The sequence below is a fragment of the Ctenocephalides felis genome, unplaced genomic scaffold (assembly GCF_003426905.1).
Source record: "Ctenocephalides felis isolate EL2017-DRISC unplaced genomic scaffold, ASM342690v1 CF-g0.4_SCAFFOLD_01170, whole genome shotgun sequence".
NCBI classification, from domain to species: Eukaryota; Metazoa; Arthropoda; class Insecta; order Siphonaptera; family Pulicidae; genus Ctenocephalides; species Ctenocephalides felis.
In genome coordinates this window covers 18,928,721-18,956,576 of record NW_020537324.1, presented here as the reverse complement: position 1 = coordinate 18,956,576, position 27,856 = coordinate 18,928,721, and the positions used below count along the sequence as shown (strand labels likewise).

Here is a 27,856-nt window from a genome sequence, read left to right as displayed (position 1 = left end):
TATTAATTATTAATATTTTAATATTTGCACTCCTTCGATAATATTTGCAATGCTATACTACTTGTACTATACTATTACGATATGTACGATAGTTTAATATCGTTACTTAAATTATCAATTGTATTTCCGCACCAGTACACAAACTTATATTCAATTCACATTATAAATCTAGTGAATTTTTATAACAATTTTTTATGAAACAAATATATTATGCATGAATTGATTGGGAGTTTTTGTTATATGGATTCATTATTTTAATAAAAAATAATAATAATATAGATCATAATATGTCTTCAAGTGAAAATAGCTCTTCTGCAATGAGTATATATCACTTTTGCAAAAGACAACCAATGGGTGAACTACTAGCATAAAATACATGAATATAGAAAGAACCACCATTGGGTTGCCTTCTAAAAAGCGACATATCAATATAACAGCTTATAGAACTATTAGTTTTGATTGCTGCTCAAACAATAAAACAATAAAAAAAGTTTTATTCATATACAATACTCGACTAAATAAATTTTGTCGAAATAGGTTTGAAGCTATGATAAGCAAAAGGGGAGTAAGTAAAATATAATATATTATTTCTTTTGAAAATTCAACCACCAAGTTTTTTTTTTACAAATAATGTCCTAAATAAACTGGACTATTTGCTTTTCAATTTCGAAGATATGGTTTTGGCGAATATATAAACGGAATGTCTAAGAAAAATCATAATTATAAATATTAACATAATTTTGAAAACAAAAATTCAATATCTCCTATAATTATATTCAATGATAGTAATTAGTGCTGTTTATTTGTATATAAGCAATTAAATATGACTATGCATATACTCAAATTGCCTATTTTTACAACAATCAGCAGGAGGTAATGTTTTTTATACATACAATTCCATGATTAGTCAAAATATGACAATAATATCAAATTATCTTTATCACTCTCAATAAAAATAATTTCCGAGTATGACTAGTAAAATATTTTCCTGTGCTTCATATAAGTCTAAACTATAATATAAAACATTAATAATCGTCAACACCAGTCATTCATAAAGTTCTTCAGCATGCAGAAGTTAATTGTTTTAATATTTTTGACATCTAAAGCTATATTTGTAAGCTGTTTTTTAATGACTTTTTTCACGAATAATTATACCATTTTTAAAATTAATTGATGTATTAAGTTTCCGTTAAATTATATCTGAATATTGTTTTGGTCATTAATTGTATTATCATTTAATTAGAAAAAACAAATTTAAAATAAGTTGATTTTTAAGTGTTTTAGATGTCTAGATGACGCGACTACCGAGGAATTGACATTGATTTCCGAGATGTACTTTAGTTGCATTCCAGATGCGCCTTCAAAAACAGATATTACAACAGCAGAGGACACATATGATGAATGGGTATTTTTTTAATAATCTTAAAATTATTATTAATGCATAGAAAGCGTTTTCATTATTTAACGTTCTGTGGCTTCTCATTTAATTTTCTCTCTCAATTTTACTTTCGATGGCACCGTGCAGTAGAAATTCATTTTTCTCTATAGATCCAGTTCAATTTCGTTTTTTTATAATTTAGGTATCTTTAAAAAATATTTTAACATTGCTTCGAAAAATTTATATTTAATTATATGCTTACAGTAGAAATGCTCTACAGTACAAAAACTATTACAGTAGAAAAACTATTCTGATCGAGAATAAATCATCTCAAAAATTATTAACTTCCCGTAGGGTAAATTACAGTAATCGCAAAAAAATGAAAATGAAAATTTTTATATATCTTTACGTTTCAAAGGTTTTTAGATTTTGTCATACTTTAAAAAAAATAGATGTATGTGTGTATGCGCGGATACAAATTTTCGTCGACGATTTCGGGAACCCTGATCAACCGATTTGAATAATTCAAAAAACATTCGATTCGTATTGATAAGAAAACGTGTTGACTAGTTTTTGGCGAAGGCAGGTCTAGCCGTTCCGAAGATACAGGGCAAAAAGGGCCAAAACGATAAATCAGTTTTTAAAACGAAGCGTCCGATTTTCATAATTCAAAAACATTTTACTTGTATTGACAAGATGAAGAACTGTTCAAATGTGTGCGAAGGCAGGTCCAGCGGTTATTGACTCTCGATAAAAATAAGTTAAAAAAATGTCGTTTGGCGGTCAAAAATATTTATTGGAAATTATTAGAAATTTTATAAAGATTTTAATAATGTGTACACATTTTGTGTAAATTTTTTTGGTTTTCAATTACGGTACGGGAAGTTTCAGCAATTTGCCTGAAAGTACGATGCCATACACCCCACTAGTTTATATTTAAATTTATTACTATCACTTTATTATAAAATAAGTAGTTGAGGCACAATATAAATATAAGTTGAAATTGAAATGGTAAATTTAAAAACTGCATTTAGTCAATCATGAAATTTTTCATTGAAATATTTTATATATTTTCAGAATGAAAACCCCGTGTTTACTTCTGAAGAAATTCAGCGCAAGCGACGTGCAATATATAATCCCAATGACAATAATTTGCCATATTATGATGATATCAAAGATTCAGACAAGGCTTTAGGTCTTCACGATTGGGGATGCGTCTTACACTGCATGACAGGAAAAATGGGCTTGGTAAGAATAATTTGAATTAATAAATTTACAAATTTGACTATCACAAAATCTTACTACTATTCGGTTCACAGGTCAATCCAATGACTAATTTGCCAGATCGAAAGCTAATTTCAACGTACATTAAAACAATGAACGACACCGTTTTGCAAGAATTTTTATTTGCAACTTCGCATAAGTGTTTTGGCATAATACCATCAGGTTCGTAAATTGATATAATTATTTAAATCTAGCACGTGCTTTTAATAATAAATAATAAATTAATGAAATCATTTCTGTTCTACAGATCAAGATAGGTGCGATTTCACCATGGATTTGGTGGAATGCATTTGGTCTCGTTTGGACGCCAATTGCGAATGAAATATGCATTTTTATTCAGATATAGAAAAGTAATATATCCAATTAATGCTAAATATAATAACCTTTATAAAAGAGTTTTTGAAAGAAATATTTAAAATTAAATAACTTACATCGTGTTTTGCTTCATTGAGTATATCAATATGTTTTTCATTCATTTCTTCTGTTTCTTTATTGTGATATTTTATTTTTGAAAACTGCAATCGTTTTAAGTATAACAAATCATCGTTATATTTTTGTTCCGCCACTTCGCGTTCCAAACGTGAAGCATCTATTAAAATACGTTTTTTGGAAAGAAATTTATCACGTAGATCATCTAATGCGGAACTGTGAAAATCTATACAACGGAATATTATGTTAGATTAATTTTTTAGTAAATTACATTATTTATTAAAACTATATTATTATTTAAATTACCTATAAGATTGTCCAAAGACACCATGTGGGCTTGTAAATTGTTTTGATACTGAGCTTCTGCTTCTTCCAATTCTAATATATGACCATCGATGGCGAGTCGTTTGCATTCCATGATGCGTTCAAAATTTTTCCAATCATCCTAAACATATAAAACATTTAAAAAAAATCTAATATCCAGATATAAATATATATAAATTTATATTTCATACCGTAAGTTCTTCTTTCATTTGTCTGCACTTAACATCTCGTAAGATTTTTCGCCAATATTCGTTAATCTTGGCCAGATTCAGTCGAGCGAATGCTTCTTCTCTTTTTAGTTTATTCTAATAAATAATATCAGTAGTAAATATAAATTATTAGTACATAAGATATTATATAAATATTAACAAAATTGTTTAAAATTTGGTTCAATATAATCTGATAAAACCCACTTTTATAAAAATTATAAAAACAACATTATTACCATAAATAATTATTTGCAGAACTTTGTAATCAAGGAAGCAGTCAAGCATAGTATTATGTAGCAATATGATATGCTAGTTTTTATGATATAATAGATAATGAGTATAATAATAATAATAATGATTGGATGCAGGAATAAGCAGTAGAAAAAAATTAATTAACCATTGTCTTTATCATATCGCATGAAAATTATCGATATTTTATACTTTTGTCATTTTTTTGGTTCAAATGCACTGTGTTTGAATAATAAAATTATATGGAAAGAAATGGTTTTTGACTTATATACCGATGTGAATAGAATCGCATTATTTGTTTGTCGATATCTTTTACAGTTAACAGTTTAGACAAAAAGTGATTCTGAAAAAATCGCATATTTTCAATGACATCTCGGTCAAATGATGAGCTAGGGAGTAGAAAATTGGTATACCGTATTTATTTGAAAAAAAGCTAGGAAATGGCATCAAAAGCGTTTGAATACTAGGTTGGGGTCAAATCTGTGTGGAAACACAATTAAACCCTTTAAAATTTATATATAATTAGATAAGAACAATTTTTAAAAAAGCCTTAAACATAATTGCACGTGAATAATATAATTAATTAACTTGATACTAAAGTTTGCCATATTTTAAAATTATATAAATGCAATTGTAAAATTGTACAAATAATTAATTGGACAGAAAAAGTGATATCGTTCATACCAATATCCTTAGACTTAATACTGTTATATATTATAAAATAAATATATTAAATGATAATTTATTTACATACTCTCATAAACATCGCAATGAGTTGCTGCTTTCTGCGTCGTGCTTCTTCTTCGATATCGGCTCGATGTTGCAAATATCGTGCCCGTTCCTCATCTGACATCCTAGCCAGTTTATTGGCTTTGCTCTTCTTTTTGGGACCCATGGTTGGATTTGAATCAATTCAATTTTTTTCACTGAAAAGTGTATTAAAATCGAATTAATTGTGGCTATTTAAATATTCACATGGCAAAATACAAATGCAAAAGCTGTAAATTATATTTTCCAATTTCCAATGCCATAAGATAAATAAATAGTTTATATTAAACTTCAAAGTGTAATAAATAAATCGTACTTTTAATTACCTTATAAAAGCTCTTAGATTTGATTTTGTTGCATTGATTTATATTTATATTTACATTGTATATCGAATGATTCAATTTTTTATTGAATAATTTTTACATTTTACACATTATTTTCAATAGATTTTCGAATATCTAATGCAAAGACAGCCTGATGTTAAGCAAAAGAGTCATCGATTTATACTTCAAAATAAAAATGGAAAAATATTTCTAAAAGTAAAAATAGCCCACATTTTACGAAAATTTTATTAAATAAAAATTAAAAAAACATTATCAGTATGAGAAAAATATTAAAAATAAAAATATATCAAATGTAAATTGATAATTGTAAAGAAATATCATCACAACAGCTTATAGGGATTTTAAGTTTAATTGCTTGAATTATAGGTCAAATTTAAAAAAAAAAAATTAAATCTAATGTAAGATTAACAGTCAAATAATGAAATCAAAGTCATGCTCGTATAAAATTTTGTGATTTGGATGTTTCGCAGCCTAAGGAGGATTCTTCAATTTAAATATATTTCAGCTTTATCTAATATATAAAATATTAGTGTAATATTATTTTTATTGAATGCTGTATGATTTGAAATTTATATTAAATCTGCATTATACTCATTATTCATTTTTAAAAAAATAATGAATTGAAAGTCATGCAGTTTTGTATAAACGTTTGTGATTTAGATGTTCACTGTTCAAAAAGATAATTTTAAACTTTTTGTTGAAATATAATAAATTTACTTATAATTTAGAAATTAATTTAATTTTTTTTAAAATATTATTTACATTTACAAATTATTTTCTAAAGTTTTTGGAATTACTTATGTAAGATTATCAAGCAAAGAACGAAAGAAGAGTCATACTAAAACTAAAAAGTCATACTAAAAGTCATACTATTTTTTAAATGTTTTTCATCCAAGGAGTTAAAGTTTTAATTTTTTTAATAATTTATAATTATTCAATTAACGAGTGAATTAATACAATTAGTGCCAGAAAGAATATTTGGATTCATCACATTTTCTTTTGGAATGCAATGAAATAAAAATTAATCTTGCAATAAAATAGAATAAATGGTGAATATGTGGAATTTACACATTTTATATCGACAAAACTATTATAAATAAAATTCACATATATAAATTTGATCATACAAATCCTTGAAATTTCATTTAATTATTGCATAATAAGTAATTTCATTAAGTTGTAAGTTATTTATAATCCATAATCACCACGCGCGATCAATACAACTTACATTAACTTCACAAATTTACTAAATATTTTTTATTTCACTTCCACTTATAATGCTTCTATTAAAGCAGATTTATTAATAAAACTTCATATAAAAATTAGCTAACAGAAACACTTTAGGCTTGTAATGTTTGATCTATATGAATTATATTCCTAACGACCCTCACGACCCTCACACTGCACCAAGAAACCGCCCCGCATAAGTTCAAGGCCTCTGATCGCGTCACAGTACGCCATGGAAAACATATTTTGTTACACACTCAAATAAATAGAAATAAAATTATGTTCATATCGAGGATTATTTATTTTTAACTGTATCATTCACATTTTTATAACTTATTTAAAATCATGGCTCCAGGACATCATATTCACAATGAAAACAGCGGCGTGGCGGAAGATGTTGGTAAGTAACTAATTTACACAACGTATTTTCAGTCAAACTTTATTATAAATATGTGAATTATTAAGGATTCTTGTATTATAGTTCTTTATTAGATTAAAAATAAGTTAAAAATAGCGGTTTAATTACGTTAAACCACTACTTATGGAAAGGATTTTCTAATGTCGCCGTAAAGTAAAAAAAAGATAAAAAGCTAATACACAATGATATAAAAAATATGAAATTTTAAGAGGAAGTCACAAACTAGGTGAAAGCGTCATTTTGCTATAAGGCAAGTTGCTTCAAGATATGTGTAAATAATCGACCTAATCATTAAGAAGACAATATATTAATTAACGAGAGATTCATAAGCATACCAATACCAAGTTGCTATATGATCTTAAAATGTCAATGCAATTTAATTAATTTTGTATAAATTTGCCTAATGTGTTAGTTTTGACAAAATGTTTATATGTTATATATCATTGAACAAACTCCTAATTATTTACACGGAGTAGAAATTTATTAAAAGAGCGGTCCATTAATCTAATCTTTAATGAATTTGGTTTAAATCTAAACTCATATACCGACATATTTTTCCCAAATTTGGAGTCAAACGATGCAGAACGACAAAATAAATAATATTAGCGCCGGCAAAATAAATTTAGCATGATAATGCTATTTGAGATTTTATAGATTTTATGTTTAAAAATTTAAACAGATTGTATATCTAAAAATAACAAAATTTCAAAGCGGCTTTGCACAGTAAAATATAGATTGAAACGAATATAAAACTTATAGAATTTCAGAAATTTGAATATTTATGAATTATTAATATTGAACAATACGTGCAAGTTTTTATTTAGGCTATTTTTATTTAATTTTTGTAATATACTCTAAATCTGTAATAACTTTCAACTTATGAGTATTTTGAATCTTTAAGAAGAAGAAAATATTCATTATTTATATATATTAGAGCGATTTTCAAACAGTGGGGCGCGCCCCCTCAGGAGGTCGCCAGGCTTTTCTAAAGAGGGCGCGTGCACCTGTTTCCAGGATACTATTTTCAAAAATAACCCAAAATTTTTAAAATGATATTGAACAAAAAATAAAAAGATAATTAGTTGTTATGCATACTTTTACACAGTATTGCATATTAATTTGTAGTCTGATTAAATTGTTGAAAAACGGAGAGCGCAATCAATTTTGTTATTAGAGCAGAGGAGCGCGGTGCGAAAAAAGTTGGAAGCCACTGATATTATTTCAATTTATACGAAATATTTTCTCGACTCTATCAAACATTTTAACAATTTATACCGAGAGTTTGCACTACTGAGAATTTGACTTAAGATCGGTAAAATACTAGGGCAAAAAGTCAACGATACGTGGTGTTCCCAAGCGGTCTCCCATCTAAGTACTACCCACGCCCGATGTTGCTTGACTTCGGTGATCGGACGAGAACCGGTATATTCAACATGGTATGATCGTTGACAACAAGTAAATCTATACGATCATATGTATACATAAAGTTTTAAACGAAATTTCAGTAATAGTTCATTATATAAACACTACACTAAAATATTTATTCATTGAATGCAAATTCATGACTCAGAATTTAAAATAACTCGTTACTTATATACTACTTATTAATAACATTTGATAGTAATTATATTATTGAAAGTTTAAATTTCGTTTCATTAGACGCCGATGAACACTTGGACATCCACGAGCAAGAATTACAAATCCAGTCGGAGCGCATTATTCAGATAATGCACTCGATGGTTCACAATATGGAAGTTGCTGCTTGTTTACCACAATTACTGGATCGTCAAGATATTCTTCAGGAGCATTTAACAGAAGCGCAATTGCAGCAAGTCAACACCGCTTGTGCTAAATATCTCGGAATGCCTAGTCCCATACATAAGACTTCAACCTACCAGTGGATGGTAAGAGACAGATTTATTTTTAGTTTTAGTTATTAGTTTTTCACGTATTTGTTTGTAACTATTCAACTTTTTCAATAACAAATATTATTCCATTATGCCATTCCAGGTAAGAAGTACTGCTACATATCAAAAAACAGATCCAAAGGTTGATCCAAAGCTTGCAGCAGCTCTTGATATTATTATTAATTGTGAATCGCTCAAGCCATTCATTGAATCATTACTGGACAAAGTAAAGTCTATTAAAAATAGCAATCTTTTAAAAATAATTGTGAATAAAAACTTTTTGTTATAATAACGCAGGTCTCAGATGCTGCACGCGTTTTCTTAGATCACTTAAGACAATTAAATAAAATTGCTATTGATCGACTGGGTATCACTGCACAAGAAGAAGCTGATCGCGAAAAAAAGTTGCGCCTGGCTTGGAAAAATAATGAAAGGACGAAAGCTCAGATATTTGGTGAGAGTTTTGCCAAAATATGGTGAAAATAAATTACATATGAATACATAATTATAACAAATTGATGAAATATGCAGAGGTAACTCAGAAGTTGCAAGAACAACGAACTAGACTACATAAAAGCTTAAAGGAAAAAGAAAAAATCGTAAAAGAACATAAAGCGACAATTGCCATGATAAATGAAAAATGTGATCGGGAAACTTTCAGAAGAGTGTAAGAACAAAATTTGATTTTAAATGAATGGAATGTAAAATAATAATAATAGTTTTTGTCAGGATTATATATTTCTGATTATAACCTTTGTTTTTATACTTTTGCTACTCTTTTAATTTTATTTTCAGAAAGGAATCAGAAAGGGATATGATGTTGGATAGTAAAGCAAGTGAAGAACGACAAGAAATATTGAATGAAGAAGCTAGAGTGGCCCAAGAGCAGTATGATAAATTAGTAGAGCAGCATCTGACTACTGAAAACGATTTACGCACTAAAAAGTAATACCATGATTATATAATATGTATATTTGTAAGCAGATTTGTACATATTATCCTTATTTGTAATGTAATACTTTTTATGTTAAGGACAAAAATTGAATCTCAATTAATAAGTTGGTTGAACAAGTACGACACAGATATTGGTGAGCGTCAGAAGGAACTAGATGAAATTAATGGAGAATATGAGGCGGACAAGGCAGAATATGATAAACTACAGGTAAGAAATATGTTTGAATATTTGACTATTTTGTGATTTGTATAATTTGTTTCAGGAAATGTTCGAGAAACAAGAAATTGAATACAATATCCTCATGGCTGAAAAGGAAGAAGAGGAGCGTAAAGAAATGGAAGCCAAATTGTATGCCTTCTTATGCCACCGTGCCCAAAGGAGAATTCAGCAAGCTTGGAAGGCTTATAAACAACGGAAAATAGACAGAAAGAAGGTATTATAATAGTATATAAGTATTTTTATATTATAAAATATTATCAGAAATAATTCTTTCAACCTTTCAACCTTCAAACTTTATCTATTTCAAGATATTCAAAATTCTTGGTAATTACAACAAATTTTCAATTTCAATTGCTTTCTTACAAAGAGTAACAAATAGAACAATTAATAAATATAAATCAATAGTATATTCACAGAATTATTATTTAATCAATGTTTTATACTACACATGTTTACAAGCTCGTCGAAATATATTTGAATCACGAGATGGTTTCTCCAGAAAAACGATTTTGTATGGCATCGGAATAGCTATTCAATAAAAATTTTAATTTATAGCTTTTATATACATGTATTACTATGATCTTTTAACAGTTAAAAGCTTATGATAATACACGTAAATAATATTTTATCTAAAACAATAAATTAGAAGAATTGAGAGAGTCTATCCTAACATTTGCTACGTGTAGTATTTTGTATAACTAAATATTTTTTATCCCAAAAGTAAAAAGTTTTAAAATAGGGTTTTTTTTAAAAAAAAACACCAGGCTTTAAATAAAAATTGTTTAATAAATTGATCTGTTACTTTTATTTAGGAAAAAGCTCTTCGCATTCAAAAGATGAAGGAACTGAAGGCGTTGGCTAAATTAGAAAAGCAACAGAAAGCCGCAGAGAAAAAGAAGGGTAATCACATCAATAAATATAACAATATTCAATTAAAAATAGAACTAACATTGCATTTTGTTCTTTTTCAACAGAGGATAGTATAGATATAGCAGAGACATAAGGAAAAGTTAAATAAGAATAAGAGTCTAATTAAAAAAATAAGGGCATAATATAAAAAGTTCTGCCTTAATGGTTTCCGATAAACGCATCTCTGATGTGTGATAACGATCATTTAACTTGATTCCACTCTAAATGTGAAATTTAGGATTAATAATATAATTTTTGTTAATTAAGGAATTAATAATGACCAGGAATTTATTCATAATGTTATAACGCACCAATGCTTCAATATAAGTTAAGTTGGTTGATCATTTCTTCCAAAATGTATTCATAAAGTAGATAATCACGCAAAATTATTAAAAACATTATTAATCATGTAGAATTATTAAATTATACTTGATCTATCATGTATATATAACCAGATAATTAGTAATTATATAAGCAAATCGTAATATTATTTAAAATAGTTTATATTAAAAAATACATTATCATTTTCGAATTTAAAGCTACCAATTTGTTTCTAATGTTTTTTGTCATTTACAGAAAAGATGGCAGCTGAACTTAAAAAATCGTAAGTTATATTTCTTCACATCATAATAGGGTTTGACTTTAATCTTTAAATAATAGTAAACATATATGATATGAATATATGATTCATATAATATGAACATTATTATATATGGATCACATAAAGAATTATTCTGATCGACCATTAGTTGAGTAATAATGAGAAAAAATATATCGATCAGTTCTAGAATTTCTAAAACAACTGATCGCAATTTATGGTCGAAATTATGAATAATAGAAAAAATATTTTGTGGCTATTATAGCATCCATTATTTGGATATCATTCTTGAGTTTGCTGTTATTTGTTTGTTTGCTAGTGAAGATTATGCATTTTTTATTCAACCTTGATTATCTAAATATCAGATTCTACATTTTATTGCGATTGATTCAATAGAATAAACGCAACTTCAAATTTTCCAATCATTAAACATTATTTTTTATATTGTACACCTGTACAATTTGTATTTACAAAATAATTTCGTACATATCATAACTCTATTATAGCCAAGGTATTGAAGAAGAAGAAAAAGTAGAAGAAGAGGAAGCTAGAATGGATGTGATTGAGGAAGATGCAGGTTTGAAGAAATATATATCCACGACATCATCAGTCGGAAAAACTTATTCAGAACAAGGTTCAGAAGGCAAGATCTCTAGAAGTTTATCATTCGAGTCGGAAAATCAAGAAGGCGAATATCAAGAACTAATTCCAGTGGAAGAAGTTGGAGTGGATGAAACTGAAGCTGATAATAATGCAGAATAATAATACTACAACTTAATTTGAATTTAAAATTTTGCCGTTTTGATCATAAATTTATGTAATCATACACGTGAACTATTTTCGAAAGTTGTTGATTTTTATAAATTTTTCAGAAATCGAGGAAAAATTTTTGTGAATGAATAAATTTTAAAAATATATGTTACATTAATACATCAAATTATACATATTTAAAATGCGCAAATGATGTAGGTGTAAGTGATATTTTACCGTAAGGTAAGTTGGTTAAGCGTTCCAATACTTGTAATAATCGACTTTATTAATAAAAATGGAGATCTAGCAACTAAGATAAAATTTTCAACTCTTTATTTCGAAAATAAAACTTTCGCATGCACTAAAAACTAATCAATACGATTTCCAATTGGTATCTTATAAAATAACTTATTTGTAATTGTATTAATTATAGTGCATGAAAAGCACGGCCCATTATTCAATTTAATGAATTTTTGTAATTGAACCACATTTCGTAATATAATTAGAAAAATTAATATAATTGTGCAACGTTTCAATAAAATCATCCGACAATTACGAAAAAAGTCCTGGCCGAAATTTAGCAAAAGCTATCCAGCATGCTTCCCAACATTCTATCGAACAGTTTTTCGAACAGTGCATTTTAGAAAATTTTTTAGGATTTTTATCAGAAAATTAGAACAGACAAATTTTGCACTTACCTGCTAATACTGAAGAAACCGTTCTGCTGATCGTCGCGAAAAACTAATCAACGGAATCCTTATCGAGTTTCATCTAATGGCTTTCAATCAGTGTAACGGTTTTTGAGAAAACGTCCACAAAATGTCAAATTTTTGCTCGCAAACAACATGCACATACTTTTTTCAAAACGATTCAGAATGACGAAACACCAAAAAAGCATAAAATAAACTATTTGGTTTTTTTTGGCAAAAACAAAAAAATTTCCCGTAGGCTAAATTATTATAATCGCCCAAAAATCGAAATTGAAATTTTTTGCAATTCTTCACGTTTTGAAGGTTTCTGAACATTTTGGCATACCTAAGAGAAATGGATGTGTGTGTATGTATGTATGGATACAATTTTTCGTCCACGTTTTCGGGCATACGAATCAACCGATTTGAATGGTCCAAAAAACATTCGATTCCTATTGATAGGGAGATGTGATGGTTTTTGGCAAAAGCAGGTCCAGCCGTTACAGAGATACATAGCAAAGAGTGCAAAAAATAGAAATCGAGTTTTTGAGAGAACGGAGAATCCGATTTGAAAGATCCAAAAAACATTCAATTTGTAATGACGCGAGGAAGTGGTGATTGGCTTTTGGCAGAGGCAATCTACCCGTTACGGTGATACCGAGCTAGATGTGCAAAAAATGGCAGTTTTTGAGAGAACTAAGCATACGATTTAATTGATTCAAAAAACTTTCTGCTAATATTTCATTACGGTACGGAAAGTTCCAGCAATTTGCCTTAAGGCACGATGCTATACACCACTTAGTTACTATAGGGTTTATGCATATTTTAAACAGATAAATAAAGAACCGCAAACTAGGCGTGTAATATAAAAATTGAACTTGATTGTTTTTTTTTAATAATAATTGTAGCTTTCAAGACACAAATTCGATTAGAGTTTAGTTTATTTTTCGAATTGAAAATAGTTTGCACTGTCGGACACACATAAATAAGTAAACATTTGAATAGGGCGCCATCGAGCGACTTCAGCTCGAAAATTCATTCGATTATTATGTTGTTGCACCTGAAATAGAAAATGCCAAAACCAGTAATGTCATAATCTTGTCATAACATAACCTATTCAGTCAAAAGAAACGATTGTTTATCTTTTAAGTGACAAATAATTTTATCTGTATTGATATGTGATAATACCCGATAATACATATCAATTGACTCATATATGATGTATTGAAAAACTATAAAAGTCTGTGACAATTGTGCAAAATAAAAGTGAAAACGGTTTAATATTATTGCTAAAAATATGAGGATATGGTAATTAATTATTATATATTTGGATTTTAGATTAGTTTAATGATGTTCAATGACTTTCTCTAATTGTAACTTTCTCCAATCATTATATTGAGTTTAAATAAAAATTCTAATAAATATATTTATATACACTACAGTACAGTGATCTTAAATCAACACACACCGCTGCAGCGATGAATCTAATAGGAGTATAAAATAAAATAAAAAAATAAAGAAGAATTAATAGTAAAGAAAAGGAAAATAATATAAAAGTTATTAAGTAACATCAGTGGGTAATTTTCAATCGCTTTAGTCTGGTGGGCTATTCATGAAAATGCTTATAAAGTACAGTTATAAATGTTACCTTATTTTTATAACCATATTTATTATTGCAATAATCAAACATTTCACAAAACAATTATAATTATACCTAAATTTGTCTAATTAAAAATGTTCTACATGATTAAAATATTCATTCAGTTAATACTATTTTCTTGTTTTATGAACATTTACATTTTACAATTGCTTTGATGAAAATGTTTAGCGAAACGGCTTGATTATAATTGGTCTCATGTAAAATTCAAATTTGCTTCATAGTTATGTTTTTTGTTTATATTCTATTATGTTTAACATTTATATTTCAGTATGGTGTCTGATTTCTTTTATCCAAATGTGGGTGGTGTAGAAGAGCACATTTTCAATTTATCACAATGTTTGCTTACTCGTGGACATAAAGTTGTTGTGATAACCCATACTTATAATGATCGAAAAGGTAGGTTAGCCATAACCTCAAGCGCTTAAGTGTAGAATAAATGAATATTATTATTCAATTGAATAATATCAAATAATTTGATGACATGAATTATTTTTTGCATTTTTTATAATGTTTGATCTAAGTCAATATTAAATAAAAGAAATATGTTACTATAAAATTATTATTTTAATTGATTATTAATTAGTACAAATACATACTTGAATTATTTCATTTCATAATTCTTTTTATTTTGCAAATTTATGTCAATTAATAACTAATGAAGGGTAATTGTTAAATCTATATATTGAATTGTTATATATTTTCACATATAGTATCAACTATTTTATATTTGATAATTTGTTATAATCAAAAAGATATTTCAGAATTTAAAGCTGGAATAGAATACAAAATTTTGATCAAAACATTCACTGGCCGCCTTAATTCTAAAAATTTAAGCATAAAATATAACTATCTCTTATTTGTTGCACTTGTAGAATAATAATTCATATAAGTAAAATCTTCACATTCTTATTGCAAAACTTAAAGGTATAGTATCTTAAAAGTAATATTTTTGTATTCCTAATTACTGAATATATTCATCCCCATTATTATAAGAATGTAAATGCTCGCAATCTTTACATATCTGCCTAAAGTATGAACCAGTTTAAATTACTTGCTCTGTCATTTTCCATATCTTTTACAAGTTACCCTTATTGAGCTTGTACATGTAATTTGTTTGCGATGTTTGTCACTCGAAGGGTGTATTGAACATGTTAATATTAAGTTCTTCAAATGATGTAGCGCCTCCCTGATCTAACATTTGGAGCATTTCAGAGAGTTCTTGTCCTTGTGGCTGCCCTTGACTGGCACCAGAATGTACTTGCACGGGAACAGGAGCCATGGAATGGGCTCCTGAACTGCTAGATCCAGGACCATGGTTAGATCCCTGCCAAGTCCACATGCCTGCATTATTAGGTTGCGTAGTGTTTGTGGTGTGATATGTGGTTGGCCTTGCCCCTCCACTGAGCTGTGTGTAAATAGGACCGCTGGGAGACCTTGATGGACTTAGCTGGTTATACTGATACCCTTCAGTAACTGGTTGTTGCTGTCTTAAATTCCAAGCTGCTTGTGCAGGTGTAGGACTGGTGGTAGAGTTTTCTTTCAATACGTGACCTAGTGCTCCTGAACTGCTTGGACTACCAAAGGCTATTGGAGATGGTGTGTGATCATAAGGGCCACCATACACAGCCTGAGAAGCACTATTGGGTCTACCAACACCACTTTGCATGGCAACAGATGAACCAATAATATGCCCATGTGAATAAGCAGGTGCCATTGAATTATCTCTACGCTGAAGTGAATAATCTATTCCTGGTTGTTGCTGTTGTTGATGATATGGAACCTGGTCGGTACTTGTTTCTGTTGAACTACTATCTGGTCCACTATGTAAAGTTTTTGCTGTTGAATGTGTACAGACTATATATTCTACATCGTCAGTGTAAGGATTTAAGAAAGCGAATGCTGATGTGCGCAACCAAACCCATTCTCTATTCTTTGCCCTGAAACGGTACATCAGCGAAACCACTTGGCCTTTAAGTTTCAAAACTTGTTCAAAATTCTCTTTCATATGACTTTGATCTTCAGGATGAAAGAAATCGAAGCAACTTTTGCCAAATAATTCAGGTGGAGAGTAACCAAGAAGATTCATTACTCTTTGATCGATAAAACTAAATTTTCCATCCAAGCTATGACGGGTTATGAATTCGGACTGGCTGTGTGAACCGGACAAATCTGATGTGTTTGCAGTGGAAGTTACCTGAAGCCTTCCAATGGCGACAAGACAACAGTGCGATGCGTGCAATTCCTCCTCAGTCTGCCTGTCGATTTGTACTCCCGTCGGAGGCCAATTCTTTATGTAACCCGTGCAGTGCACTACGGCATAATTCTGTCCGTCTCTAGAAGGCCCCAGCGAGTTTCTCTGCTTCAGTCTGTTCAAGTGACCAAGCGACATACTTTCTGGAGGTACATTGCCCACCTTCATGCGGCATATGAATCCTCGTCGCGATCCCATACAAAGCCGCATAGACGATTGATGGCCTTCTTTTTTTACCGTTCCGGTCTTAAGATCGAGAATTCTGCCCGTATTTTGAGATTCTTGTGTTGACAATTGTTCTCTGACTTTTTCGACGTCCTCGGGATGAACGTTGTCATATATACATGAGCCATACCAATCACTCTGTGAATTATTCAGTACTGGAGTAACAGAATCTGAGACATAGATTATCCGTCCAGTATCACAACTAACAACAAAGAGAAATCCATCAGCCGCTTCCAAAATCAAATGTTTCAATTCCTGGTCTGTCAAAAAACTTGGCTTGTACGTACTACCATCTGTGCTTGTGTTACCCGTGCCTCTGAGAGCCTTCATGTGTGCCACGGCCATCCTGAGTATGGTAAGTTTGTCGGGTTTTCTAGCGAGAGCGCTACATGTCGGCACCATGTCTGATAGCTCGGTTATGTATGCCGTCATCTTGTTTCTCCGGCGCCGTTCAATCTCGCAATGGTTCTCCCTACTGGCAAAACGTTCCTTGTCTTGCATATTGTGATCCTCCATCCTTTTGTATTTGCTACCGCTCGGGTCCTTCTCATCGGATCTATACTAATGATTTTTCAACCACGCCCAGCCTTACCACTGCTACTTTGGCTGATGTTATTACAATTTTTGCTAGCAATGAAAATTCTGCTCCTGTTCCTAATACCGCTGTGGTGCCAGCGCGAAGTTTTTGGATGCACTTGCTTGGATCAGACCCTGCTAAAGAATGAGTTTAAGCCGACAATTTAATATAAACATCATGCGATAATACTTTTCGCGCACAAACATATTTTCGAAAGAAAATAATACGCAAAATAGAAATACAATTATCACAGCTAGATCAGAAAAACTACACAACATAGAATTAAAACACCGAAATTTTAACTAAATTCTTCCATTACCTATATAAACTACTATATATATATATATATATATATATATATATATTTTTTTTTTTTTTTTTTTCAATTCATATCATGCCTGAGAAAATATGATGTATAAGTGTATTGTTATTGAATTTGTGCAACTATTTTTGTTTCAGGCATCAGATACATGACAAACGGTTTGAAAATATATTATCTACCAGTGAAAGTATTCTACAATCAAAGTGTTCTTCCAACAATGATTTGCAATTTGCCTTTTTTGAGATATATTTTTATTCGGGAACAAATTCAAATTGTACATGGACATTCTGCTTTTAGTACTTTAGCACACGAAGCAATAACTTTAGGACGTCTACTCAATCTAAAGGTTAATCTAATTTTTACAAATAAATAATCTAAAAAGAATATTTGTCTCAAATTGTCATAGCCATTAAGAAATATAGTCATTTAAATTTTCTTAATTTAAATACATACTTTTAATTATATCTGAAACATTAACTTGTATAGATTATTCAAAAATATAAGAAAATGTATCATGTACTATTGTAGTATTGAAGTAATGAATTAGTTCTGAATCTTATTTATTGTGTGTGGAACGGAACTTGTCCATGAAAGCTTCACTTCTTAAAAAGTGAATGTAATTTTTTCATAATCAGATATTGAAATAGAATTGATCTCTGGTAAAGTTTATATTTACAAGTTCATTTTATTTTTAGACTGTTTTTACTGATCATAGCCTTTTTGGGTTTGCGGATTCGTCTGCAGCAGTTACTAATAAATTTTTACAAATATCTTTGTCTGGCTGCCATCATTGTATATGTGTATCACATACAGGTATGTCGTATAAATTTTATTAGTTAAAAATCCATATAAAATGATAATGGAAAGAAATTGATAACATAATTCAGGTAAAGAGAACACTGTTCTCAGAGCTAGAGTGCCACATGCAGAAGTATCAGTTATACCCAACGCGGTTGATGCAGCGACATTTGTACCTGAACCAGAATTTAGACCCAAAGACAGAAGTATTATTAATTTTATATAGTTATTCAGAATTTCTTACTAAGAACAATAGAATATTTTTGCAGTTAATATAATTGTGATATCACGATTGGTATATCGCAAAGGTATTGATTTATCAGTAGCAGTTATGAGCGAGTTAATACCAGAGTACCCTAACTTGCATTTCATAGTAGGAGGAGATGGTCCTAAGAGGCAGTTACTTGAAGAATTGCGAGAAAATAAAGGTTTAGGTAGAATCACTTTGTTAGGTGCTTTGGAGCATTCACAGGTTTGTAATTAAGAACACTTTACCATTTGAAATTTTAACTATACATTAATTAGTGATAATAGAGTTATATATGTCGAGTTCGCGTATTTTGCTTTTACAAAATATTATTTACTTTTATAAGCAAAGGTCCAAAAAATATGATATTTTTAATTATAATTATTTTCCTATTGAGTCATTTCAAATTCCTCTCAATAGATTTGATTTAATTGACAAGGCTATGATAAATATATTTTTTGATTACCAAAATATTGTTACTAACTATTATTTTATTAGCTGCACCCGCAACATTGTCCGCATGAAATTTAACAAAAAAGCTAATTAGTGTAACAAACTCCAATTTTATTTATATGTATAGATACTTATTGAGATATCTTACAGGTTCAAAACGTTTTGAAAACAGGACACATATTCCTAAATACTTCATTAACAGAAGCATATTGCATGGCTATTGTCGAAGCAGCAGCTTGTGGGTTTGTGAATTTTTAAATTAAAATAAATTTTATTAAAATATATATTATATTCTACTATATTTCAAAAAGTTAAAAATAAAAATGGTATACGCATCACAATTAATAATTATCAATATTTTTTATTCACAAAAACAATTTTATCGTTTAATACTTTTATTTCTTAAATTATTTATATTTTTTAATTCATAGATTACAAGTAGTTTCAACACGAGTAGGCGGAATTCCTGAAGTTCTACCCGAAGATTTGATTTATTTAACAGAACCTAATGTACCTTCAATTGTGGAAGGTGATATTTTTGATTGAATTGATTTGGTTAAAAATTACAGTATTAAATAATTTTATATTTTGGTAAGCAGGTGTAAAGAAAGCTTTAGCTGATCGTGCTGCAGGCAAATATGTTTGTCCTTTTGAGTGTAATGAAAGGATATCTGAAATGTATAGCTGGGATAATGTAACCAGAAGAACTGAAATTGTTTATGATGCTATATTGGAAACAAGTAGTGAACCCTTTGGAGATTTGCTAGTTAGGTAAGATTGAGATACATATTACTGTGAATATGCAAAATATGGTATTACAAAAATATACGCAGAAAAAAATGTTTCAGATATTTACGGAGTGGTGTCTGGCCTTTTCTATTAGTGATCAGTTTAATGAAAATATTAGTATGGTTACTGGAATGGGCTGTACCTGCCAAATCTATAGAAATTTGTAGAAATTTCTCATTGAGGAAGTATAATTTAAGTTTTGATAAACAAACTTCTTTTCCAGTAAATTAAATGTTATATAAATTGCATATACAATTGTAGTTCATCAAACTACATGACCATGACTGAGTGATTTTTTACTGTTTAATATGTTGTGAACAGAAGATATTTCATGTTCAAATTAAATATATTCTTTGAAACCTCATAAATTAATTTAATATTTATATATAATTATATAATAATGTTAATAAAAAAAAATTGAAGGATTATGTAACATAGTGTTAAAAGTGTAATAATAAATAAAAGTGCAAAAAGAAACAAAAGCCACCAGTAGGTGAGCGAGACAATTTAATCAATTAGAAGAAAGTTAATTGATAAATTCCCCTTACCTATCCTCAGGTACCCCAATTCTGAAGATAAGTAATACAACTTATAATTTATTTTAAAAAAAATAGAATTTTGTTTAAGAAAATTTTAGTTGGTAAATTAAACAAACAATTCCATAAAATAATTCCGTGTATGAGTTTGTTTATGGACAGTATTTTGACCGAGAATCGCTTTGATACACAACATGCATCAAGGTACAAATGAAATGGTTGAATGGTTAACAACTAATAAGCTTTTTTAATAACTAACGTCTCTCCACATAACAAATGCAGATATTATGACAGATTTCAAAGGAGTGCTTTAGCCATTTTTAAAGCTTGTAAAATAATCTTGCAGTTCGCTCCTATGAAAGCGCAAAGCTAGTTCTGTAGCCGAAGCAATGTGAATTATTTCTATTATGTATAAATCATATTAGAAGCACTTTTAGTTTTCAAGATTGGAATAATAAAATAAATCAGAGTAACAACTCATAAAATTCTGTGTGATTTGTGCAGCGGTAGCAATCTGAAATCCACAAGTTTGCCCTCAACGCTATGACATCTATGTGGTTTTCAGATTGAACCTGAGTCAATAAAAAAAATGATTTAGAATTACTTCGAATAAATAATTCAATTGATTAATCTACATTCATATTTCCTTAGATTATTATGATTAAAATGTTCTTTTACAAATTTATGATAGTTGGATAAACTATACAATTTTTTTAGAATTTTTGAACTCAATTCATTTTTTTATGTGATTAAGACTAGTTTTATATACCGGCATTACTAATTCGATTTATCATTTTGTTCTATTCAAATACCACATCAGTTGATAAATTGATTGAAATTGTAGTTGGATATTTAATGTAAATAAAATGAATCTTAAAACAGTACTTAACAAACAATAATTATTTCCCATCTTAAGCACGGGACAACATAAAATATTGCAAAACTTACTCAAAGCTGTAATCCTTTATTTATCAACCCTGTTCTTCTGGTTACTGTATATTTCTGGTAAGGCAGTTAGTTAGAGCAAATCATAATTCATCAATAATCTATTCGATTTAATTATTTTATGTTTCTTGTTTGCTTACAAGTCATAAGTACCTGTAAAAAGAATATAGATTCATTTCAAGAAAAATTTTAGATGATATATAGTCATTTGCAACACTAGATAGTATTAATTTTTACTAGATAATTAAACTTATATTAAAAATATAATATAAAAATTACTTTTGAAATTATAATAATAATTACCTATTTGTGCACAACACTTGCTGAATATTGTTGATAAATAGATCATTATCTTTCATTAGAACTTTTTATGTCAAGATCATCTCTTAATTCATATTGTTCTCAAATTCAGATCAATCCTGTACTGCATTATTGAAACTTGACCCCATAGAACAGCATTTTCCAATAAAGGAAATTTTCTTTTATAAACCTCTTCAGTCAGTTATAATTTTTCTTGTATTCAATATGTGTCCCCATTATTATCATTTTTTTATAAACTAACACTATAAATATTGCGAAATAAGAAATTATTACAATACACGTCAACAACAAAATCTTTAACAATTCAATCTTGCCATGCTTCGGCATCGACTGTCAAACATAGAATATCCACCATATTTTTGGGGCTATAGAAAACGGGCTCAAATGTAGGTTAATTTAAATAGTTGAAAAACAGATTATTATAATAACTGCGCTTGCTTAGATATCGTATTAAATTGAAGAATAGCCTACAGAACCAAAATAGCTAAAACACAATATGAACACAATACATTGTCCGCCATTATGTACTCGAAGCTGTCAACCCGAGCCAACCAATCAAACAGCAGCACGAAATTTACTTAGAAACCAGGACCGCATTTCAATCAACTCCCATTATTTATATACAAATACTAGGTGACCCGGCAAACACTGTTTTGCTAAGTAAGGTATATTCTAAACATTTTCTAGAGAACCAAAAAAATAGTACTTTTAGTGTACTAATAAAACTTATTAAAATTTTCCAAAATAACAAACTCCATTTTTAATTGAATTAAATATTCAAAATAATTACCCTTAACATTTCAGTAGACGGACCTGTGCAATAGGAGCGCGATGTCAAATTAAAAATTGTGTCTGTTACCCTGGGAGGATGAATCGATTTGAGCCGAGATTTTGTATGGAAATTTAATTTTGAAGAACATTTTTCAATCGTACTACCAGGAGAACAGACACAAATCAGAATACAGTAAACCCTCGCTTTACGCGGCAAGTGCGTACCGTGCAGTATAGGAACCGTGCTATAAGAAACTCGTATTTAACATACAATTCAGGCTAATTCGTAGTGCGTTCTATGGAACCTTACATAGTGCAGTATGGGAACCGTGTTATGAGAGACTCAGAGTTGGTACAAATCGCACCATTTTTATCGCGTTGTATGGAGACCAAGAAATACAACTTGAAGTAGGAGAAATACGGACGAAATGACGTAAATGACGTGACGAAATTGACACCTTATTCAAAAATTGGCGCGACGCAGTAATCAGCTCAAACGTGTTCTTAGGCGGCTATTTTACAATCAGGCATGTCTAAAAGATAAAAGTCGATAACAAAATTTACAACAATACCCTTTTGCACAACGGACTTATGGGCTGTTGACCAAATACCGTGTAATAAGAAGTCCGTGTACTCGGAGGGATGTCGGATTTTTAGCTCCGTGTAGTATGGGAACCGTGTACCCAGAGTGCCGTGTAAAGCGAGGGCCTACTGTATATAATAGTGTTAGTATTGCGCAGGGCCGTCTGCTAAAATGTTATGGGTAATTATTTTAAATACCTAGTTTTTGAATATTAAAAATAAATGTGTTTAATAAATAAAATGGATATCACTATCAATGGCTGTAATTAAAATTTATGATTGATTAAAAATAGTTTTTGTATATGGCTCTCAATTCAGGTTTGCCAAAAACAACTTGAAAAACTAATTAAAATGCAAAAAAAAATTATAATAAAAGAATCAAATAAAATTATTTATACTTTTGTTTATATAATTACAAAATATTACAAATATAACTACAAACTAATATATAACTTTAAAACTACATAATACATAATTTGTGTTATATGTAATGAGGTACGCCTGAGAAATAAAATTTTCTCTTTATTGTCAAGTGTCAAATGCACTAACTGTGCAATTGTTAAAATATCTATTAAATACATATTCTTAATGTATATAATATTTTATTTGTAATTTGAATGCAATGATCATTTATTGCTTTGATGAAAATATTTCTCAATCAATAGCAAATTTTGTAAGTATGTAATATAAAATAAATATGAATCTCTAAGTTAAGTACTAAATTAACAATAATAACAATAAGTAAATCTAAAAAGAACAAGTAAAAATTTGTAACTAAAATTATATGTCTACATATGTTCTTTTAATTATATCAAAAATAAAACTTATTTGTATAATCACACATGCTGAAAGTTTGAGTTACAATTACAATTGTAGGTACTTTTTAAAAATTTTGTTCATCTTAAAAATATCGATATATTAATGCAATTGTATATAATTGTATACTCTTCTTTTATCTATGTTGTATCCTAAGTTGTATGATAAACTGTTTTAAAAAGCTCATAAAAAATTCTATAAATTATAATTTACTGGTAGGAAAAGTCAGTATAAAATAAAAGGGTCTTTGTTTTGCTCCAACTCCCTTTGTACATCATTATAATATTCATGCTCAGATGCTTAATATTATTCATCCTTTATTGCAGTTTGTTGCCTGTGCAGAAAGATTGTTTCAAATCAATTTTATCAAACCTTGGTTTGTTTGCCTATACAAACTAGGTAAAGAAAAAGGTGGCGATGGGGCCTGTGTGAAACTGTGAGAGATCCAAAAATCACAGAGCTATTTCAAAAATGAAAAGGTGGTCCATTATAAGATTTCTGGATTCAGGATATCTGATCAGGCACATTGCTCTGGACTCTCAGAATCTTCTACAATGAACAAAATTTAGTTGTAATCATAAATTTTAAAATGAAATATCACTTTCGACATTAATTAAATAATTAGCTAGACCTTTATAAAATATACATTATGTTGATGTCTATTAAACAAATATTTAAAATAAATGGTTATTGTAAAGCTATATATTAATCAAAGTGCATCAACGTCAATTATCATTTCATTGACAAATAATTAAAACTAAATGATGCTTTTGTATACCTTCAGAATGCATTATTCGATATTCAGTATGAATTTTTGATTATGAAAATGATTGTGAGTGTAAAGCTGATTCAATAAAGAGTTGAATTATTTATAGTAAACAGTTCAACTAAATTATCTACATTCACTTGAATTGCTTTTTGTACCATTTACTATTTGTTTTTGTTTCCCGCATAACTATACCAATTCATATATTAAATATTTTCTTGGGTTATTGTAAGCAAAAAGTACTTTTATAAAAACTTGGTTTTGTAAAATAAACTATAAGAATTTCTTAGTATTTTTAAACTTGATGTATTCATAGAGTATTAATGATTTTATGACTAAAAATGATGTTTTATATACCAGAGTGATTTTTTTAATTTATTGAAAAATATAACGATAATCGTAAATTGAATATTTAAGTATTTATTTGAATAAAATGAATCTCATATGCTACAAAACTTACTGAAAGTTGTGACCTTCTAGTTAAAATGTTCATGTTCCTTGAATAAGAATATACATTTATATGTCTAATTTCCATACAATAGACCATTATCTTTATGAATTTATAATAACATGTAGTAAAAGAACTGTCAAACGTTTGACGTAGGGGTCGGTGGCGCTATCTAACACAGAACTATATGAACCCGGTAGTCACTACGTAGTTCCTCACGAATTGGGAACGATTTTGCATAGAGGCGCTGCATGCAATCGCATTGGAATCATAGGAATATTAGTGGATTCTTATTGGATTTCTTTACAAGCTTTATATTTCATATAAAGCCGCTACGTAGTTCCTCACAAGTTCGGAACGATTTTGCATAGAGGCGCTGCATGCAATCGCCTTAGAATTATAGGAATCTTAGTGAATTCCTATTGGATTCCTTTATACACAATTATAACTAATTATGGTCCTGCCTTAAGAGAAACATCAATATATACATTTATATATCGCTTTATACGCCATTAGATGTATAATTATGGTCCCGGTTTTGAAGGAATATCAATATATACATTTATATATCGCTTTATACGCTATTAGATATATAATTATGGTCCCGGTTTGGAAGGAATATCAATATATATATTTACATATCGCTTTATACGCTATTAGATATATAATTATGGTCTCGATTTGTAAGAAATATCAATATATACATTTATATATCTATATATTTATATATTTACGCCATTAGACATATAATTATGGTCTCGATTTGGAAGGAATATCAATATATACATTTATATATCGCTTTATACGCCGTTAGATATATAATTATGGTCCTGGTTTCGAAGGAATATCAATATATACATTTATATATCGCTTTATACGCCATTAGATATATGATTATGGTCCCGGTTTGGATAGAATATCAATATATACATTTATATATCGCTTTATACGCCATTAGATATATGATTATGGTCCCGGTTTGGAAGAAATATCAATGTATACATTTATATATCGCTTTATACGCTATTGAATATATAATTATGGTCCCGGTTTTGAAGAAGTATCAATATATACATTTATATATCGCTTTATACGCTATTAGATATATAATTATGGTCCCGGTTTGGAAGGAATATCAATATATACATTTATATATTGCTTTATACGCCATTAGATATATGATTATAGTCCCGATTTGGAAGGAATATAAATATATACATTTATATATCGCTTTATACGCCGTTAGATATATAATTATGGTCCTGGTTTCGAAGGAATATCAATATATACATTTATATATCGCTTTATACGCCATTAGATGTATAATTATGGTCCCGGTTTTGAAGGAATATCAATATATACATTTATATATCGCTTTATATGCCATTAGATATATAATTATGGTCCCGGTTTTAAAGAAATATCAATATATACATTTATATATCGCTTTATACGCCTCTAGATATATAATTATGGCCCAGGTTTTGAAGGAATATTAATATATACATTTATATATCGCTTTATACGCAATTAGATATATGATTATGGTCCCGGTTTGGAAGGAATATCAATATATACATTTATATAACGTTTTATACGCCACTAGATATATAATTATGGTCTCGGTTTCGAAGAAATTTCAATATATACATTTATATATCGCTTTATACGCAATTGGATATATAATTATGGTCTCGGTTTGGAAGGAATATCAATATATACATTTATATATCGCTTTATACGCTATTGGATATATAATTATGGCCTCGGTTTGAAAGGAATATCAATATATACATTTATAAATCGCTTTATACGCCATTAGATATATAATTATGGACTCAGCTTGGAAGGAATATCAATATATACATTTATATATCGCTTTATACGCTATTAGATATATAATTGTGGTCCCGGGTGTGAAGGAATATCAATATATACATTTATATATCGCTTTATACGCCATTAGATATATGATTATGGTCCCGGTTTGGAAGGAATATCAATATATACATTTATATATCGCTTTATACGCCATTAGATATATGATTATGGTCCCGGTTTGGAAGGAATATCAATATATACATTTATATATCGCTTTATACGCCATTAGATATCTGATTATGGTCTCGATTTGGAAGGAATATCAATATATACATTTATATATCGCTTTATACGCCATTAGATATATGATTATGGTCCCGGTTTGGAAGGAATATCAATATATACATTTATATATCGCTTTATACGCCATTAGATATATGATTATGGTCCCGGTTTGGAAGGAATATCAATATATACATTTATATATCGCTTTATACGCCATTAGATATATGATTATGGTCCCGGTTTGGAAGGAATATCAATATATACATTTATATATCGCTTTATACGCCATTAGATATATGATTATGGTCCCGGTTTGGAAGGAATATCAATATATACATTTATATATCGCTTTATACGCCATTAGATATCTGATTATGGTCTCGGTTTTGAAGGAATATCAATATATACATTTATATATCGCTTTATACGCCATTAGATATATGATTATGGTCCCGGTTTGGAAGGAATATCAATATATACATTTATATATCGCTTTATACGCAATTGGATATATAATTATGGTCTCGGTTTGGAAGGAATATCAATATATACATTTATATATCGCTTTATACGCCATTAGATATAT

At 29.0% G+C, this 27,856-nt stretch overlaps 4 protein-coding genes and 1 non-coding gene across 6 annotated transcripts in view; 2 read left to right on the top strand and 3 right to left on the bottom strand.

The window, feature by feature from the left end:
* LOC113366965 (dynein regulatory complex subunit 2) overlaps nucleotides 1-22,308 on the bottom strand; it is a 29,540-nt gene extending 7,232 nt beyond the window's left edge. The window contains exons 1-6 of the mRNA XM_026608605.1: nucleotides 21,764-22,308; nucleotides 21,464-21,613; nucleotides 4,628-4,799; nucleotides 3,607-3,720; nucleotides 3,398-3,536; nucleotides 3,094-3,317 (exon numbers count right to left, since the gene is read on the bottom strand). Of these exons, the coding sequence (XP_026464390.1) occupies nucleotides 3,094-3,317; nucleotides 3,398-3,536; nucleotides 3,607-3,720; nucleotides 4,628-4,768 (618 nt within the window). The 5' untranslated portion in view covers nucleotides 4,769-4,799; nucleotides 21,464-21,613; nucleotides 21,764-22,308. The remainder of the gene's footprint in view (nucleotides 1-3,093; nucleotides 3,318-3,397; nucleotides 3,537-3,606; nucleotides 3,721-4,627; nucleotides 4,800-21,463; nucleotides 21,614-21,763) is intronic.
* Nucleotides 6,558-10,714, top strand: LOC113366964 (dynein regulatory complex protein 10-like). The gene is made up of 10 exons (XM_026608604.1): nucleotides 6,558-6,612; nucleotides 8,290-8,534; nucleotides 8,641-8,763; nucleotides 8,835-8,991; nucleotides 9,069-9,204; nucleotides 9,333-9,482; nucleotides 9,570-9,699; nucleotides 9,755-9,925; nucleotides 10,524-10,611; nucleotides 10,686-10,714. The coding sequence occupies exons 1-10, from the start codon at nucleotides 6,558-6,560 to the stop codon at nucleotides 10,712-10,714; spliced, it is 1,284 nt and encodes a 427-aa protein (XP_026464389.1).
* LOC113368491 lies at nucleotides 7,962-8,080 on the bottom strand. The gene has a single exon (XR_003366405.1). It is a non-coding gene; the product is annotated as a 5S ribosomal RNA (ribosomal RNA).
* Nucleotides 13,796-20,256, top strand: LOC113365637 (phosphatidylinositol N-acetylglucosaminyltransferase subunit A). Of its 2 annotated transcripts, none has more exons than XM_026607147.1 (10): nucleotides 13,796-13,965; nucleotides 14,586-14,713; nucleotides 17,830-18,038; nucleotides 18,388-18,505; nucleotides 18,580-18,696; nucleotides 18,760-18,962; nucleotides 19,341-19,432; nucleotides 19,622-19,719; nucleotides 19,790-19,961; nucleotides 20,039-20,256. In XM_026607147.1, the coding sequence occupies exons 1-10, from the start codon at nucleotides 13,955-13,957 to the stop codon at nucleotides 20,208-20,210; spliced, it is 1,320 nt and encodes a 439-aa protein (XP_026462932.1). In that variant the 5' UTR covers nucleotides 13,796-13,954; the 3' UTR covers nucleotides 20,211-20,256. The 2 variants fall into 2 exon arrangements, with proteins under 2 accessions (XP_026462932.1, XP_026462931.1); XM_026607146.1 differs by lacking the exon at nucleotides 13,796-13,965 and adding an exon at nucleotides 14,183-14,286.
* Nucleotides 15,128-17,354, bottom strand: LOC113365638 (aryl hydrocarbon receptor nuclear translocator homolog). The gene is made up of 2 exons (XM_026607148.1): nucleotides 15,990-17,354; nucleotides 15,128-15,944 (listed from the first exon to the last, which is right to left on the bottom strand). The coding sequence occupies exons 1-2, from the start codon at nucleotides 17,307-17,309 to the stop codon at nucleotides 15,444-15,446; spliced, it is 1,821 nt and encodes a 606-aa protein (XP_026462933.1). The 5' UTR covers nucleotides 17,310-17,354; the 3' UTR covers nucleotides 15,128-15,443.
* Nucleotides 22,309-27,856: the final 5,548 nt, after the last annotated feature.

Bases quoted from the DNA above. Each gene is read 5' to 3' on its own strand.
- LOC113366964 (XM_026608604.1), top strand. From the start codon at position 6,558: ATGGCTCCAGGACATCATATTCACAATGAAAACAGCGGCGTGGCGGAA. The intron at 6,613-8,289 runs GTAAGTAACTAA...TCGTTTCATTAG, and splicing joins CGGCGTGGCGGAAGATGTTG to ACGCCGATGAACACTTGGAC. The intron at 8,535-8,640 runs GTAAGAGACAGA...ATGCCATTCCAG, and splicing joins CTTCAACCTACCAGTGGATG to GTAAGAAGTACTGCTACATA.
- LOC113365637 (XM_026607146.1), top strand. The intron at 18,963-19,340 runs GTTTGTAATTAA...GATATCTTACAG, and splicing joins GTGCTTTGGAGCATTCACAG to GTTCAAAACGTTTTGAAAAC. The intron at 19,720-19,789 runs GTGATATTTTTG...TTTGGTAAGCAG, and splicing joins TGTACCTTCAATTGTGGAAG to GTGTAAAGAAAGCTTTAGCT.
- LOC113365638 (XM_026607148.1), bottom strand. From the start codon at position 17,309: ATGGAGGATCACAATATGCAAGACAAGGAACGTTTTGCCAGTAGGGAG. The intron at 15,945-15,989 runs GTTGCCATGCAA...AGTGCTTCTCAG, and splicing joins GGCATATTATTGGTTCATCT to GCTGTGTATGGTGGCCCTTA.